This window comes from Perna viridis, chromosome 13 (genome assembly GCF_037379345.1).
Source record: "Perna viridis isolate PV_CMFRI_1.1 ecotype Kerala chromosome 13, ASM3737934v1, whole genome shotgun sequence".
Lineage (NCBI taxonomy): Eukaryota > Metazoa > Mollusca > Bivalvia > Mytilida > Mytilidae > Perna > Perna viridis.
In genome coordinates, this window is record NC_142457.1 from 11,228,425 (window position 1) to 11,248,113 (window position 19,689).

At 32.0% G+C, this 19,689-nt stretch overlaps 1 protein-coding gene across 9 annotated transcripts in view; it reads left to right on the plus strand.

Annotated features, from left to right (window-relative positions):
* LOC148599566 (electroneutral sodium bicarbonate exchanger 1-like) overlaps positions 1-19,689 on the plus strand; it is a 77,994-nt gene that overhangs the window by 9,216 nt on the left and 49,089 nt on the right. For 7 of the 9 annotated variants that reach the window (XM_088559101.1, XM_088559098.1, XM_088559097.1 and 4 more), the window contains 2 exons: positions 16,335-16,534; positions 19,431-19,571. In XM_088559101.1, the coding sequence (XP_088415227.1) occupies positions 16,453-16,534; positions 19,431-19,571 (223 nt within the window). In that variant the 5' untranslated portion in view covers positions 16,335-16,452. Of the gene's footprint in view, positions 1-6,410; positions 6,503-15,548; positions 15,731-16,334; positions 16,535-19,430; positions 19,572-19,689 lie in introns of those variants that run through there. The other 2 variants (XM_088559099.1, XM_088559103.1) reach the window with 2 other exon arrangements.

A 19,689-nucleotide genomic window follows, 5' to 3' on the forward strand; every position in this document is an offset into this window, starting at 1 on the left:
CCATATTTAAAAGGTTAACCAAATGCTTTGGTTGTTCTGAAAATTTCATGACTTTATTTTTAACTTGTACAATTTACATTTAGGTCAATAGCCAAAAAAATCATTACTGCCGAGCACTGCTCGATGAGGCACTGACTGCTTGAGAAAAGTGCTAATTTAAATTTTGTATGCAATGAACAAATAAAAGTTTATTACATTTTTGTATCCACTGCAAGTTAATGCTGAGAATAACAAACTCTAAATTATCATAACTCAGCATTTGTTAGGATGACTTTATGTGTCTGATTAGATGAGTTTTCTTCTCAAGAATTAGAAATGAAGGTGATAAAATTTTAATACTTTAACTCTATTCAAAATACTTATTTAAAAATTTGTCATTAACCTTTCTGGTTTCCTTTGAAATTTTAATATTTAATTTTTTCATGTTACTTGTTAATGTTAATATCTATGTTTTTACCTTTTCTGCTTTGAAATTTCGCAAATTTTTATTTTCTGAACTAAATACCTGATTTGAAGTTTAATAAACCATTTAACTGATCCTCCTTAAACTTTTAATGTTTAATATTTTAAGTCTGTACAGAATGCTAATAACTATGATAATTTGTGACTTCACTATGGTTCATCCTACCTTTAATTTTAACATCTTTGATCTAAGCTCAGCATGTCCCAATGGTATTTGTAAAAACTTAAATCTAAAGCAGCCATTTAAACAGGTATTATATTTATGATTATGGAAAAAGCTGTTTTCTCAATGCATGACAAACAACATGATTTGTAAAATGTTATTTAATCAAAATATGTACTTTATACAATACTTGTGAATATGTTTATTTAAAAAGAGATTTCACACTGGAGAATGCCACAGAAGGTGAAGTTAATTTAAGCGAATATTTGACAAACAAGATGTGCATAAAATTGATATATAATGTGAGAAACTTTACTTTTCATGTCATCCAGCTGCTGTTATGAGTACATGTACATGTAGGAGGGATTAATGAATAGGATTATATAAGCCAGATAAACATTTATTATTTGATAATTTTACAGTCATTTACAGTTAAAAGTCATTTTATTGATCAAACCAATATGAATGTCATGGACAACTTTATTGCAGGGGTCGAAATAAGCACTTTCCCTGCTACTTTCCGCAGCAAGCATGTTTCATGACAAGCAAGTAAAAGTCACACAGAGCTGGACCAAAAGGCAACATAATTTTTGACTTTTTCTTTTTAGCATTCTGGGCCAGTTCAATTATTGTTAAATTTCTTTACTTGACAAGTTAGGCAAATTTTCTTATTTCTATCTACATGTATGTTTACATGTACATTGGTACATGTATGTCATACTGACATTTAATAAGTCCATCTGTGATTTCTTCAGTGAAATGGATATTCAAAAGAGGATTCAGATAATTTTTCACTTGATACAATTTGTATGACTGATGTCACTATATGTAATAAAAGGACATTGAAAAGAGAATTAAAATAATCTTCCACTTGCTACAATTTGTTTGATTGTGATGTCACAAATAGAAAGAATAATGAGAAGGAGGTTGAGGTATTTTTCACTTTCTACAATTTGTCTGACTATGGCATGTACATGTAAAGCATTTAGTACAACTTTGACAATAGGTTGCTAATGTGTTAAATCTGTTGTGCAGAATTGTTACATGTACATTATGGGTACATGCTGTTCCATCTCTTGTCATAGTCTGAGACACATGTATTTTGTAATACATTTTTTAAACAGGCTGTATTGCAATTGCCTAATATGCAGTAAAACACTGCTATTGTAGTATGCTTGCATCAGTTGAGGGCAGTTTATTTATGATAACTTGAGTAAAACTTACCAGATCTTTTTGAAATTTCTACATAGTGTTCCTAGATACTCCAGGGCACAGGGCCCTTAATAGTTTTTTTGAGGACTTTGCCTTATCCATTTTGGAAATGGACAGCTTAAAGAAGGAAAATAGGTCTATCATTAGACCTGATGGGAAAAGTTTATTGTTTATCAGATCTTTATGATTCAGATGAGTATATTTAATTTTTGAAGAAGTACATGTGTTTAAGGACCTTACGGGGTATACAAATATATTTACATTTAGGTCTGAATCGTGATGTTCTATGGTGGTATAATGACATTTTCCCACATCAGGTATTGATTATACCCCCACAATTTGTGGGAGGTACATGTAAAAATGAATGTAGTGATAGGAACGTCTGTCCTCCCATCTGCATTTTTGTTGCATAGAGGGATGCCCTTCTCTTATTCCCTACTCCTATTTAATGCCACTTAATGTACTGTAAATATTTTATTCTTTTAGATGTACTAATGTTCACTGTTTCTCTGGTGGACAGAAAACTGCAAAAATTATTTTAACACTGTGTTATGCTTATCCTTTTTTGAAACTGTAGAAATTAATTCCCACAGATATGCTTACTTGATGGAATCAGAAAAATTGACAACCATAAAAATTAATCCATTTATAGTATTTAATGAAATTTTCAAAAATTATTTATTAAACATCAAGGACAAAAATTCTGATTCAGGGTGTTTGACTAGTATAGAGGAGGGACCAGGGTCTGTTCAGTTGGTACATTATTCTCTTCTCTTGAAAAGCATGAATATCTCCCATAAAACATTAAACCATAACCAATCTATATAACCAGTCATCAATTTAAAGTCTGTGTTTTACTTCCTGCTACTGAAAACCAATATTTTTTCCTGATTATTATTTTTGATAAGGACAAAAAATTAAGAACAAATCTTCCTGAATGCTTTACATGTACTTGTATTTCAGTTTTTTTGTTTTTGATCCTACACAAAAATATTAATGTAATTCCTTTTATATCATTCAATACCTCTTTTATATCCAATAAACCGGTAGTCCAAAGCCCAAACCTGGTAAAAATGCTTGTGGGCCAGTAAAAAAACTTACAGGCCAGTATTTTAAATTCTCCAAAATAGGGATTTGGCCTGTGAATAAAAAAAAATACAGTGAAGACTGTTGGCATATATCTGAAATGAAAAATTGTAGTATTAACGCCATCTGCATTGAAGTAAGTACCGTGAAGTAGTGAGTTACATTAGTACATATATATACACACACCAGAAGTTTAGAAATACTTGTACAGTGTATGAGGCCAAAATTGAAATTAGGTTTGTTTCCCCTTATCCTTAACTTACCCATAAAATTTAGCCCTAACCATATAATTTTATTGCAGTTCTCTAACAAGATTTTGAAAAAAATCAAAGCAACACTTTTTACTTCTTCGATCTTGGTTTTTACAGAATAAATGCATTGTATGACATTTGGGAATAAACAATATTTCTACCTATCTACCCAAAGCCAGGAGCTAGAATCAGGTTACAAGGGGAAATAAACATTATTTTAAGTGTGACCTGACTCAGATATCACTGTCGAGTTGGTAGTTTCAGTCCTTTCCTTCAAAATTCTCAATAACTATAGGATTCAACTAGTCCAAAACAAGAAAAGTACCGGCACACATCATTTCACTTGCCCAAATCAATTTTTACTACATGTAGGCCCAGGCTTCAGGCTAGTGGCTAAAGGCGAGCATTGTTGTTTATAGTTGTATCTTATAACTTTGTCAAGTTTCTGTCACACTAAGCTGGATTATTGCAGTAAATACTATTTAAATGTTGAACATAGTCAGTATTTAATTATACTTATATAAGTACAGGAATACCAGAGTGGTGCAGAGGAGTTTAAATCTAGGTCACGGTGCCATAACGTCAATTTTGATTATTAATTTTTACCTACAAATTGACATGGTTTAAGATCTTTTGATGTGTTGTATTTAAATTAATGAAGGGATATGAAACAATGTTTTTGGCACGTAGTAATGTAGATAGATGATTTGCTAGTTGAGGGTCTAGATATTTACTGTGGAGTGATGTATTTAAAAGTACCTTATAAAACATACCTATATAAAGACCAAGGGAATATTTGGAGTAATACATATACATGTACAATGAATATTTCAACACTGTTGGGATACTGTTGGAAATTGATCATTTACATGTATGGCCATCTACATGTACATCATGTACCTTATTTGAAGTAAATCTTGGTTCTCTGAAGTTGGATAACCTTTATTCAAAAAACCTATTATATAATTCAAGTTTTTAATAGCACTCCAGCTAAGGATCATGCAAAATGTGATTCATGGTTAAAAAGCCTACATATTTTTATTTTTGATATTTTGTTTGAAATGTCATAGTAAACAGAAATAAACGTGGTTTTTCATATAATCCGTGTTCTTAGGAGATAAAGATTATATAGAATGCTCTGTAGATTTCAAAATTAAGGGAGATAACTCTGTAAATGGCACTCAAATACAATAGAATCTACTGTATTTTCAATATCAGTTATCTCCTAAAAGCAGGCAGATTTGAATGAATAATTACACATTTCATAGTATAGACCCATAAAACAACTTAATTACAAAAATAAAAATATGTAGCCTTTTTTGGGGTGTATCACATTTTTCGGATTTTGCATGATTCTTACAATGACAGCTACTTAAAAAATTTGTTTATTATCAATTGCAGGATAGAAATTGGCAGTAGCCCAGTCACCTATGGGTTCTTTACTTTCAGATGGGCTACCAAATGTTTGGGTCAAATTTAGTTGAATATACAGCAAGTATTCAACAGAAATGTTATCTGGGCTGCCATCTTGAAATAATCAAGTTTAAGTTTGAGTTATCGTTGTATTGACCTGAAAGTTACTGGTATATATATATGTTTATCTGCAGTGGGTCAAAGAGGTAATCAAATGAAATTTCCAGAAGGCCTATAAACTGTTTTGAATCTACAAATTGAGATTTGTGAACTTGACTCATTTGATACAACTTTTATGGGTCATTTTCAATGCTTATGGGGATTTCATGCATGCTCTCTTTAAAGTGACCAATGTGCCAAGTTGATTGGTATTAAGATACAAACAATATTTTATTTTAGGTGTCAGTAATTGAGTACTGACAGTGACCTTACCAAAAAAGAGATTGGTTGACTGCAACCACTTCAGCAGTAATCAGAAATCTCATGTTTTCATCTCAAAAGACGTAATTAAAGGCTTGATATATCACAAATTATTCTCTTTTAAGAAAGCTGAAATACTCATCTTCACGTTTTCCCATTAAAATATAATAATTATCTGCTTTTATGCCTTGGCAAAACACTTTTCAGTACTTCAAAGTTGCTGGCTTACACACGGATGGAAGCAGAAACAATATTTTTCTTTAATCAGCTCTTTGCATGAATTGTGTTAAAGGCAGAAATATGTTGAATACATGTAACGATGTTTGTACATGTAAAATGCATCATTTATCTAAAACCTGGGTCAAGTGTCATTAATGTTTGAACATTTACATGTTATTGTGTTTACAATGTTTTAAGATTTCTAAAAATTTTACCACTCCATTTGTGAAAAATTGTTTTGTCAACAAATCAACTCCTTGCCAGTACATAGATATTTTAGATTTGATACCTCAATGGATTACATGTACCTTTACACAGGCAAGTTTATATTCTTTAGAGGTTTTCCATGTTTCCTTGTAAAAATCAGGCAGGTCCTGTGATATTAGGTTGGTATATGGTACATTTTATCCCATTGAATTTTTTGTTGCAATGTAATGTACCAGTATCATGTGTTCATGTATGTCAAATAAGATAAAAATTGTGTTAAATCGACAATCTGTGGTTCAGAAAGTGACTTTTAGGTTCCTTAACAAAGCAATCAAATTTTGCTCTAATGAAAGAGTTATCTCTCTTTCATCATTTGTACCCCACGAAACATTAGTGTTTCCATAGTAGACCTCATGGACATTGTATCATGTGCTACAAATACAAATGATACATGTACATATATATGTATGCATGGGCAGGACTTCTGTACCATTCTATACATTCTAATATATCACTGTGCAACCTGGTAAGGGGCTTTACATGACTTTTCTATGACTGTCACTTTTATGAAGGAAATACTGCTGTTTGGAATCATAGTAGTCCAGAAGTTTAAAAATGTCAATCTTTGGGAACATTGATTGAAATCATTTTTACAGAGGACACAGTCTGTGTTAAAACAGTTTCCTATAATGCATTGATACATATACATTTATACATGTTTACAATAAAATTGAATTTTCAAAACAAAAATTGTTTACAGTAATCCCCATATGTTTTGCCTTATATAAATGTAAGTCTTAGTGTCCTAAAACATTTAAATGTTGAAGGAGAAACAATGGTCAGACAGACAGACAGACAGATAAGCAGACAGTACACTCACATCACCCATTGTTCAATACTCTTTCGTCATTAAAGAATGAAAAAAAAAACTGTCTTTAGTTTTCTTTGTGTAAAGTTTGTAATGGATTGTATTACATTTTATCTATTGATAAAACTGTTTTGTCACGTTTACATTTAAAAATAGGGAAATAACGTAAACCATGGCTCTCCTAACATTTAATATAACAAGGTAAGTTGTATTGTGCTTAAACATTTTAGGAGACATTTTCAGTTTTTACAGGTACACAAAGGGGATACTATATACTCTCAGACTGTGGAGAAACTTCTATATATGTACAATCTAACTTGCTTCAGAGAGGACCTGTATTCAGCACTTACCTGTCGTAATGAACTCCAGTATTCAACAGTAACCTTTCTAAATAGACTGTGATTAAAATATCTGTATATGGTGCATTCTATGTAATATTAACCTGTATATAGAGACCACTTGTCTTATGTGACTATAATTTTGCTCTTAGAAGCTCACATACATGTAATATTGTTTTTTTTTTTTACTATACATGTACATGTATGTGAGGAAGTATTAAAAAGTATGGGGGGTTCATTTAATGCAAAAAGTCTTCCTTTACCTTACAATATGGGTTGAAAATATTTACATGTATCATTAAGTATGGTTTATTGTGACATGTTCAAGGTTTGTTGAAGGTTTCATCATGTAGTACAGTGCAACTTGTCAAAACCAGCATCTTTTTTTATTCCCATTGTATCATTTTAATTAATTTTACACCCATCCTGGGTAAACTGAGCACCTGTCTTAACTAAATCTATTTTAAAGTTCAAAGGAGGTTAATCAGGACATGTTTCACTGAATCCCATAGTTTTCCAGCAGGCCTGAAACATAGGTTCATATTTTTAGTGGTCTGAGGTCTGAGACTCTCAATTTCTGACTGAGGATGTTTGAAATTTCATTTACGTGAGCTATGGACATTCAACCATTTGAATTGACATTTATTAGGAACTTATGCTTTCCTGAAGTCAATTTTTGATTTGTAGCTTCCACAAGTCCAGGCATCGATTTCACAAAAAGTCAAAAGTGTGAATTTAATCGTAAATTATGACGTCACAAAGCTATTTTAGGTTGTAATGTTATTACATACGATCAACTTTACACATGCGACTTTTTGTGAAATTGACGCCAGGACCTTTAACTCTTGACTCATTGCTATAAGAGTCTTTTAGAAGAAGATGAAAAAATATATACTGCATGATAAAATGATACCTGCTTTATCTTAAAATCCATGTAAACAATTTTATCTACATTGAACTCGTTGAATTGTGCTTAGAAACAACGATTCTAACATACAACAGCATATTCATATCACTTGATATACATTTAGTATGCCCTTTCTATCATGTTAAAATGTGCTCAAGTCCCTTTCTCTAAGAATTTGCCCCTCTTCCTAAATTTTTTCATGGAAATTACATTTTTATGCTAGGCTTTCTTCTATACAAATAAAGGGAGTGGAATAAGGCAAAGTTTTAAATTCCTCCACTGCATGACAACGTCTCCTGGTTATCTTTTAAGTTATGAGCAATGTCAAAAACAGGAAACAGGTAACAAGTTCAAAGGTGCATGTGCCAACCTCTGTACTTAGGAGATTGCCCAAAAACAACTATTTTGGGCAAATTTTGCATATTTTTATTAGAAAATGTGGTTGCAAGATAAAAACAACAAATGAACATTGCCAAAGATATCATTATATCTATTTGGGAATACTTGGGATTTTACTGTTCATAAAGCTCATCAAATTAATTTGATATTTTTAGGCTATATACATGTATTGTATATTTATCTGCAGTACATGTACTGCAATGTACAACAGAGGTCATTTTAAGGTTGTCATATCCTCTTGTCAGTAACAGCCAGAGGTGCAGCTGGATAGCTTATTTGCTATGATAATATAGTATTTTTCTATTTCACAGGTAAAATAATTCATTTTCCCCTTTTTGCTACAGGACATACTTTATACTTATAGATATGACAGTTACTTGTGAACTCTAAAATGCCAAATAATAATACAAAGATGCTTTTTCTTATCATCCGTCTTCATGGGGTACCAATGTGGATTTTGTGGGTTTGGTAAACCATGAAATTTGGTTACCAACGCAAAGGAAATATTCCATTAGTTTGTATGATAGAGTTATCAAATCAACAAATTGAAGACTCCACAAACTGATCATTTTCCCCTAATCCATGAATATTGGTACCCACGAATAAAAGTACTTTCACAATATTGTCTTCCAAAATTAGTCTTTTCTATGTGTAATTAACCTGTGTATGAACACCATCTTTCTTATCTGTCCATGTTTTTTCTCCGCTCAGGGACTAAAGGTCTCAGTATCGTATTAATTTTCCCATAGACTTCTACAGTGAAGTGCATATTTTTAGGATTTTTAAAAAAATATGTAAATTGATTCAATAAAACTTTCACTTATGTAGCATTTCTAAGGACATGTGAAAAAATAATTTCCCGCAAAGAAAATAGGGTGAATCCACGAAGATCGGACAGAAAAGTAGTCTCGAACTATAAATAGCCATTTTCCTTACTTTCACTTTCGTTTTGCACTCACCAAACCAACCTTTTCAGTGGAACATTTTTATGATATTATGTTAGATTTTCTTTTAAAAAAGTTCTTCATCTTACAGTGTGTTGTTTGCTCTATTTTATAAGTCATTGTTCATATCTTTTGACAAAATATTAGTTTGTAGAGAGGCAAAAAGAAAATGCACTATATTTTTATAGCATCCATGTTTTGACGTACACCTGCTCAGGGATATGCAATACGATACTGGTACCTATTACTAATAAACATTTCAATATAATCATAAAAGTTGTTGTTTTTCTGCTAGAGTATTCATTTTCATACTGAAAATTCAGAACATCATTGCCCTGCTATAAACATGAGTTTTCTATTAAAATTTTTATATAGGTACCCTATTCCAGGCATGAGACTAATATCTCAGTGTTAGCCAGAAAATATTACTTTTGATAAAAAGCTGCTGCATTAGTCAAGCTAAGCAAATTTGTGGTTTATTCTGACATGGTAGATACATGAGCTGTACTATGAGTTCCAAATCATTATTTAATCCCCACTTGTGACTTCCATATATGGAAATATTAATATTCGAACCTCCTTCTTTGTCTTTAACTCAAGGGAGCCTCTTGTTTAAAGTAAAGTATAATGACTGGTACAACCAACTGTTTTAAACTATAGATATGGTCATTTCAATTATAATAAATAAAAAAAAAATATACCAATATCATAGTTTTAAAAAAAATATAGCTTTTCATATGCAGAAAATACAGATTTTAAGCCATTTTGGTACCCCAGGCAGATACAAAAGGACCTCAATATGACAGGAAAAGGACTTTTTCTTTAAAACAGATAGCTATGATACAAGAAAAATAGTTTATTGGTATAAATATTATAATAACAACTGTTTGCTTTAGATACTTTTTGAAAAAATTCAGTTTTTATATGAAAAAACACCTTTATTTTTCTTGCCGCATTAGAATCTGTCCATTTGAACCACTAAAAAAAGTCCACTAAAAAATTGGCTGTTGACTTTTGTGACATTTCTGTGTTTAAATCAACCACACAGTTATATGGCAACTCATTTTAGCTATTTATTTGAAAGAAAAACAAAAAATAAAAAAAATATTCATTTTTTCATATATAAGAGGCAATGTATGGAAAATGACTATTTTCAAGTCCTAACCACATACTTAAAATGTGTTGTAACTTGAAAACTATCCTTTATGCAGGAGTATTACTTGCTTTAGGTTACATGAATATAGATATGCTCATCATAAACAGTCAAGATAATAATTTTATTGAACTGATATTATACAAATTCATGAAAACAAAATGCATTTCCAAATTTGGTAAAGATTAACCATAAATGCAAAAAACCAGAGCTACCATAAAAAATCAGGTTCAAAAGTTGGCTAATTCATCTTAAAAGTGTTACCTGCATTGGGGTACTACTTTTTCAGCTGGTAAAGACCCCTTGCTGAATATCCAACTTTACTTGAAAAACTGGCTTACTAGGTCTCAGTATCGTATTAATTTTCCCATAGACTTCTATAGTGAAGTGCATATTTTTAGGATTTTTAAAAAAAATATGTAAATTGATTCAATAAAACTTTCACTTATGTAGCATTTCTAAGGACATGTGAAAAAATGATTTCCCGCAAAGAAAATAGGGTGAGTCCACGAAGATCGGACAGAAAAGTAGTCTCGAACTATAAATGGCCATTTTCCCTACTTTCACTTTCGTTTTGCACTCACCAAACCAACCTTTTCAGTGGAACATTTTTATGATATTATGTTAGATTTTCTTTTAAAAAAGTTCTTCATCTTACAGTGTGTTGTTTGCTCTATTTTATAAGTCATTGTTCATATCTTTTGACAAAATATTAGTTTGTAGAGAGGCAAAAAGAAAATGCACTATATTTTTATAGCATCCATGTTTTGACGTACACCTGCTCAGGGATATGCAATACGATACTGGTACCTAAAGTCACTAATCACTGGTTTGACTATATATATTTGCAACCGCAGGAAAGTAACTTAAGAAGTTGTATTTGGAATCTTAAAATAGTACCAGTTTCTTGCAGCTTCAAGTTGTCCATTAAAAGTAAATATAATCCCTTTGAAATTTAACTCCATGGTCATTGACATTTTCATAGGGGCCCTCAATTTTAAGCTCACGTTTACCAATGATCCATAAAAGATTTTAAATGTTTTGTTCTTCATGAAGTAAATATAACAACTGTATATGGATTACAATCCATCGTATTGAAGTGACGTATGTACCCTAGTTTATAGTTTTATTTTGTTGATAGCATCTGAACAGATGGATGATTTTTTTCTTTTGGATTAAATTTGTACATGTAACTAAGATGTAAGCATAGTAGCTCTAGATTTTTTTGTATAAAGGTGGAGGGGTTGTTAGTTATTTTGAAGTGGTGAACTCTAATTTAAAGTTTTGTACTTGCATTATTTTGTTGATAGAATCTGAATAGATGTAGAATGTTTCTTTTGGATTAAACTTGTACATGTAATTAACATGTAAGCATAGTTAGCTCTAGTATATATTTTTTTTAAGGGGGATGGGTTGTTAGGTATATTGAAGTGGTAAACTCTAATTTATAGTTTTACACTTGCCTGGTTTTGTTAAAGCATTATAAATAATGTATAATTTGTTTCTTTTGGATTAAAGTTGTACATGTAAACGTAGTAGCTCTACATTTTTTTTATAATAAGTGGATGGGTTATTAGTTTTATTCAGGTGGTGAACTCTGATTTACAGGTAGTCTGTAATCAGTCATTGATTCATGATATAGTTGAGTATATTGGTTTTGAGATTGTATCAAGTACATAAGCACAGTATCAGAGCGGTTCTGGTAAGTGCTGGTCTAAGGTCCAGGGCCCTTAATATCTGATTAAGGACAATTGAATATTTATTTATCTGTGTTTGTGACCTGCCATACTGTTGTTCTTCACATTTACTCTTATGAGGACTTTTCACTTTATCTGAAGGACTTTTTATATAAAATACAATAAAGTCCAGAATCTTTCACTCTTGAAAGTATATTTAAACCCTTGTATTGCATGAAGTTAATATATTTTATATAAAGTATTGATTAGATGTCGCTAAAAACTACAAATATTTTGATAGATCTGTACTTCATAAGCAGATTATAAAGTTATAGCAGATACTTAAAGTATATTGTATATTATATATACTGGGGATGTCAGTAGAAGCCTCAGTGGGCAAATTTGACAGCTACTTGCTCATATTTTGACTGCTACTCTATTTAAACAATAAACAACTCTTGCAAAATTTTCATCACTTTACCTGCAACTTCTCCCTTTTTCTTGCTTCATAAAATATTACTGATATCCCTGTATACAGTCAAACCTGTCTTGAGGAGGTAGATCTAGGGTAAGAGACATAATTCTTGTAAAATGCTGAATACAAATGTTCCAATGATTTGTATGAGTTGTGTCCCTTACCCTAGGTCTACCTCCTTAAGTGACATATAAAAGGAGAGTAAAATCATAGTCACATACGACAGGTGATCTTTGTAGACATGTTAGGCCATAGAAAAAAACTTGTTTGTTTAAGGTTACCCTACCTACCCTAGCACATTTTATTGCTGCAGAACTATCTTGTTTTAGCTGAGCATTGTATTAAAGTCCAGAAGTCCTCCCATAACTGTCTATATAAAACAACTTTAATAAAATGATTTTACAGGTGGTTGCTAAGAATAGTTATTGCTGAAAACAGGTGGTTGCTAAGACAGGTTTATCTATACATTTTGTACTATTGTTCTTCAATTTCTGTTGTGTCAGGTTGACACTGTCACTGAAGTACAATTTTGATCATGATAGTACAGTTCTGTAGTCTTGTCAGGTCAGGCTTTACTAACCATGTTGTAATAAACCGCAATTTTATTACCTTTATTTGACCGACTTAAAGTTATGTGGATTTTGGTCCTTACTTGATTAACATAACCTTGATTTGCACCTTTACATGTAACTTAAGTTCCAAGGATACCACAAGGGAATAAGCTTCAAATTTTCTCTCTAGGGGCCCCACTTCCAAAAGAGAAATGGTTGTAGTGATCAAGTAGAATTATCTCTGAGAGAAATTCATTTTTTTCTGTACATTTGGTTGGATGTAATTATTATTCCTAGTGGACATGCTGGACAGTATATGGTATCACTGGTTCATTCTTTATGGAAGCACTTGTTACATGTACTTTCAGAACCAATCAAAACATTTGATTGTAATGCAGAGATATACTGTAACTCTGGAATTTTCTGGGTCAATGACTTATACTTGTGACATGAAATGGGTGATTTCAAGTATTACAGTCGGCCGATGATTAGAATAATGCATTATTGTTACACACAAAAAATTGGACTATTGACCCATGCCTCCATATGTTTTGGGGTCATTTTTATAATTTTAGGGCCAATGGTTCTTGCCCCCTCCTAAAGTGATCCCTAGAAATATCGTCATGCATCATTTTAGAATCAAAGTTTATTCATACTGAAAATGGCTAACAGTCTGAAGAGTTTTGCATATTCTGAGTACATTTTTTTTAAATTTGTAATTTAAGTTACATGTATTGAACTTTTGCATCTCTTAATTAAAAAATTCAATCCCTAAAGTTTCCTTTCAGTGCCCAAAGTTATGGTAGTGATCTTCATTGTACTTTTATACTTTGTCCTGATTGGTCCATTTTGTTTAGATGATACATGAGCTGTTCACCTTTGAAACAGTGAAATGTCAGTTTCTGTAAGAATCAGGCAGTCGATGAAACATGGTATGAAAAAACCTATCATGTTAATAGTGTAATTTAACTATTTGCACCGTCAGAATCAAGGAAATGAATATTTCAAAGGCAGTTAACTCTGTCAAAAACCTCATTTTTCTAAGATTCTATTGAAAATTTCTGCACAAAGCCAGTGATGCAGAGATCAAAAATGGTCTTTTCAAATTGAGAAAGTATCCTTGAGTGATATTTCATTGTCATTGTCAGATCGGAGTGGTTTTAACATGCATGTTTCTGATTTTTCCCATTTTGCCTGATTCTTACAAACACTGACACCTAATGTAGGAGATTTGCCCCCATTGATAATGTCTTATGCAGGATATTTTTACATAAAAGCAAATTTTGATGTAAAAATCATTTATTTAATATTTTTCATAGAAGATAGTTACCAAAACAGATATACACCCACAAGTCCTAACTTACTGTGGCCTTCTAAGTGATCAAAGTAATAGTCATGCTTATAATTTTGAAGATGTTCTCCATAGCATACAACTGAGTTTTGTCATTACTTTGAAATTATTTCACAGAATCTGTACATTTTTATAAGTACATGTATTTTTTGTAAGGTTAAAAACTATTGGACAATGAAACCTCTAGAGGTCCCTTACCTGAAAAAAAAAACCAAAAAAAAAACCATCAATACTGTCCAGGTGGTATGGATTTGACATGTATTTAACAAGATTAAAGACTTGCTTCAGACATGGCTACTTTATTGTGTTTGTTTAGGTTATGTTTTGTTTACATTCTTCCAGAGTGTGTAATGTCTTTCTGCTCAGTATAGGTTTAAATGAACAGATCGATTCACAGCCTGTGCCATATCTATATCTTTTTTTTTCTATGGTTAGATTTATTGTATGCCGTGAGGGTACTGACCAGCTATGTTAATGTAGTCAGATCAGTTTCATAAAGAATATTGCACTGCTTCCATGAGTTAAGCATGAACTTTGTTAACTTTACTTGAAAATTTATAGTAATTAGTCAGTGTGGTTGGCAGTGTGGTTTGAGAATTCACTCAAAAAGGGGAGGGTTTTACATGTATTAACTCGGTATTGCAGAAGTGAAAATCTTCAGCTATATTACACCTCGTAGAGAGTAATGTATCAAGAGTTTTCATTAAGAACCGGCTAAATGTCAAAATGTAGACAGTTCAAAAAGTGGAAATGGACGCTTCAAAATCGCAATGGGCCCCATTCCCCCTTTGATACATTTTGAAGGTGTAGATGGTCCATTTTCTCTAATAAGCCTGTTCACTGAAAAGATATTGAAAGCCCTGAATGTATATATATATATTGCAAGCAACAAAAGAAATAGCTAAAATGTATGAAGGATAAACAACAAATATTCCTGCTTATGTTACATAAAATGAAATAGTGAATACAATATAAACTTTGCGCACATTTTTTTTTCTAATTTTATGCTTTGTTTTGTTACAACTGGGTCACTGTTAATCTATGGTATCAAAAACCAGAGATATATATATATACATGTACATGTTGATTTATTGAGCATGCTTTGTACTGTTTTTAGACTTATCAGGTGCCAATTTTAAGGTGACTGTTCTGATACTCTGTTCAATATAGCACATACCTTACCAAAACAGATATACACCCACAAATCCTGGCTTACTATGGCCTTCTAACTGATAAAAAAAATTGTGTACTTTTCCATCATGCTAATAATTTTGAAGGTGTTTTCCATAGCATACAACATACAGGATAAGGATTTGGCATTGTACTATTTTATTGGCTTTCCTAGAAAAATGGTTTCATTTCATGGACATCCGCAATAGGTTTATCTGGAAAATATTTTATTACATTTCATGGACAGCTTCAATACCTCAATCTGGAAGAAATTTTATTTCATTTCACGAATTGCAGGTAACGTCAGAATAGGACGAGATGAACTTGCTTTTTACAGACAATGATTAAGTGCAAGGTTGTATTTCTACTTGAGATTTCACATATAAACAGGAAAATATTTCAGTATCTAAGGACTGCAATGAAAGTGACTTGATTAATGTTTCCTTTACAGGGAGATAACTCTAGGTAAACATCATGTAGAGTTAGTTCATTTTCATTTAAAACCAGCCATTACTGTTCAGGCCTTAAGCTAATTATTTTTTTACACATTCTGATACTGGGTTACAGAAAAGTAACTGTGTTATATTGTACATGTAATATGATTAGACAAACATTGCCTGGTCATTTTTAAATAACTTCTGTGATAAATGGAAATGAAATACTGGTACATGTAGTTACTGTGGAAGGTGGATATACATGTACATGTAGTACAACATAATTTGCATTTCAAATGTAGTTGATGAAATTTAAATAAAAGTATCCTACATATGCATGTGATTTTCTCGAATTTTACCAGATCTGTATTAATTTTACAAATTGTGTGCTACTAAAACTTTCAAGGTGTATTTCAAGTTTTTGGATTTATAAATGTTCGCACATGTACATGTCTGTTTGGCAAGTTTATCAAAGAATAATTAAAATGCTAAAATTAAAAAAAAAAATTACAAGGAAAGGTGTATTTTGACTTGTTTTTACCCTTAATGTTAGACCCATACTTATTTCAAATTATTATGCAGGGTGAGATTTAGTATAATCATTTGACATTCAAATCAATTTGATTTATTTTCAGGTATAAAGATTAGCACCTGTATCATGGAAGAGACCGGGGACGAAGAAAAGGTTATATGAAGGTGTAGGATTAGGAGCCTATATTTAATACCTGTGTGTGAAAACATTACTATAGCAGTATGGATAATAATCCAAACTTACCCATTAGAGATTTAGGATCCTTTGCTACGTCTCATGTACCCAGCGATGCTGATATCAAAGGTAATCATTTTAGTATATTATAATCAAGGTGAGATGTAATATTATTGTTTGACATTAATAAATTATTTAGGATCCTATGCTACATGTACGTCTTATGTTTCCAGCTGATATCAAATGTTACTCATATTTGTTAATTGTACTCAAGGTGAGGTTGAAAATTAGTTACTTGATCTCATGTACCCAGTAATTTTAATGTCATTTTGTACATATACATGTGTGTTATATTTGGTAATTCAAAACAAGTTCATGATCTTTTACTATGTCTCATGGTCTCAGTGATGCCGTTTGCTGTTTTAGTAGTATGTACTCAAGATGAGATTTAGAACTTTATGGTATTTGTGATTTAGTATCATGTGCAAGATCTCATGTTCCCAGTCCGGCCAGTGATGCGGATATCAAAGATAAAAGCAACATGTTGTATATTTGACTAAATATCAGATTACAGATCATTTGACTTAAGATAGTTAGGATTCTCTCATATTCCCAGCTAAACTGATATCAAAGTCAATGGTTAGTACATTTTACTGGAGATCAGATTAAAGAATCATTTGACTTTAGATATTAAGGAACATTTGCTATGTTTCTTGATCCTAGCAATCCTGTTACGGCAGGCAATTACCCACTCAGTCTGGAGATTTAGGATTATTCACTACATGTACTTCTCATGTTCCCAGATAAGCTGACTTCAAAGGCAATCTTTAGTAATATAACTGATACGTATGAGTCTTCGCTACATGCCATGATCCCAGCATTGCTGACACCAAAGATGATATTAACAAAATTGTAGAGATTTTAGGTCACTTTCTTCAACCTTTATGTTCTTTTTGATTCTGACTTCTATAACAATTGTTATGTAAATTATAGATTAAGGAATATTTGCTTCCTCTTTTGCTGCCACCCAAGATAATGACCCATTAAAGTGTAAGGACCATTTTTGGGTTTTTGATTTATCAAAATACCATATCGCCAGTTCATGCCTGGAACTTCCCTACCGTTTCTGTATGCTATACAAAATATTATGTAATTCCTTTTATATTATTCAATACATAATTTATAACCTGTTAGTATGCTTCTGACAATTATTCAGCTCAATAATATTCTATTTTTTCTGCAAATAAAATGAAGATCTAGTCTTAAAATGAACTAATGATATGGAGACTCCTTTTTGGCCTGGGAAGATGTTAAGTAATTAATTTGCATTTAGGGGATGAAGTTCTTGCAGTAATGTGTCAAAATGTATTAATGTTCTAAGCATGTTTCATTTAACTATCAGTCAATATCTCCATCCTATGATAAACAAACAGAAAGTAAAGAGCAGAGATTTTAACAAAGTAAAATTGGCGAGAAAATTCAAATGGATAAAAATTGGCTAGTTTTTAAAATCTATATTGATCAAGGAAATCATTTTCTTACAAGGCTGAAATTGGTTTCATTTGAGAATGATTACAGTGTAGGATAGTACTGTTGAAATCTTATTGCAAATTAACTTTTGGACATGTTTAAAAAATTGGAAAAAGGTGAAACAGAACAAATTTGTAGATGTATGTGAAGTTGGATACTTATTTCAATTATTGATTACAGTTTATACTTCAGAAATCAGTAGTATTGATTGATTTTCAGTTTATACATACATGTAATAGGAAGAACTGTTCTAAATAATATGGGAAATGCAAATGTATGATTATACTTTTATTTTACATCATGTAATCTGAGATTTTGTTCATGCTACAATTTTCACAAAATAAAAAAAAAATCAGTGCTAACAGCACTTTGATTTTTTTGTGATGCTGCCATTACATGCAATTTTAAGTAAGATGACATAGACTTTTTGTTCCCTTAACAGTAAAATTAGTACTCTAGATTTAGGACTATTTGTTTTTCATCTCTGGTCACCAGCAATGTCAACACCCCAGTGAGGTAATAACTTTTTCTTGATTGTTCAATCTTCTATATTATATTTGCTACATCTCATTGACAAATCTTCTATGTCAGGTTTCTAGTGATGCTGACATCAATGGTAATCTTTTTGGTAGGGATTTAAATTCAAGGTTACCTTCTTGCCATGCTTGTCAAATACAATTTTAAGTCTAGACATAAAATGTAAGAAATCTGAATAAGGTATTACTGTATAATCCTTTTGATAACCAATATTTATTATCCTTATCATTTTGGCAAGGTTTTAGGAATGAGCCTTGACTGAATTGAAAGATACTGGTATTTGGTCCAATTTTGTAGTTTGGAAATGCTGCATGAAATGTTTTCTTCAGCCCATCTAAAATGGACTTCACTTTACATCTATTTTTGCATTAGAAAAATGTCCATAATCTGACTTGTACTTGAGTATAAACAATTACCTTAGGTGTGGATTTTTTTTTAAAAAAGAGGACTCTACTGGCTCTATGGTTAACAGAGGGCTGTACTGACTCTATGGTTAACAGAGGGCTCTACTGGCTCTATGGTTAACAGAGGGCTCTACTGACTCTATGGCTAACTGAGGGCTCTACTGGCTCTATGGTTAACAGAGGGCTCTACTGACTCTATGGTTAACAGAAGGCGCTACTGGCTCTATGGTTAACAGAGGGCTCTACTGACTCTATGGTTAACAGAGGGCTCTACTGACTCTATGGTTAACAGAAGGCGCTACTGGCTCTATGGTTAACAGAGGGCGGTACTGACTCTATGGTTAACAGAGGGCGGTACTGACTCTATGGTTAACAGAGGGCGCTACTGGCTCTATGGTTAACAGAGGGCGCTGCTGGCTCTGTGGTTTTGTTTGCTCATTTTTGTCCAAAATTTGCTAGATATTAAGAAGATTTTATATCAAAAGAGGGTTTCCAACTTTAAGAGCCCCCTTTCCCTTGGATAAGCCACTGATAAGGTACTTTTTTTTTTACAGACCACCGATCTCAAGAGACGGTTACATACATTGGTCTCCAGCTACCAAAACAGCATGGCATGCGTAGACGGCATCGGCATCATCGGCACAAAAAATCAAACACAGAGAGGATTCAACAAGAAGAACAGGCAAATAATGCCGGTAAAGATTTGCTTAAATACATGTTTTAATACAGGCTTACCCAAGAATCATGTAAATGAAGAAATAATTGGAGGGGTATAAAGATTTTGTTGACTATTTAAGTAGCAGTCTTTATAAA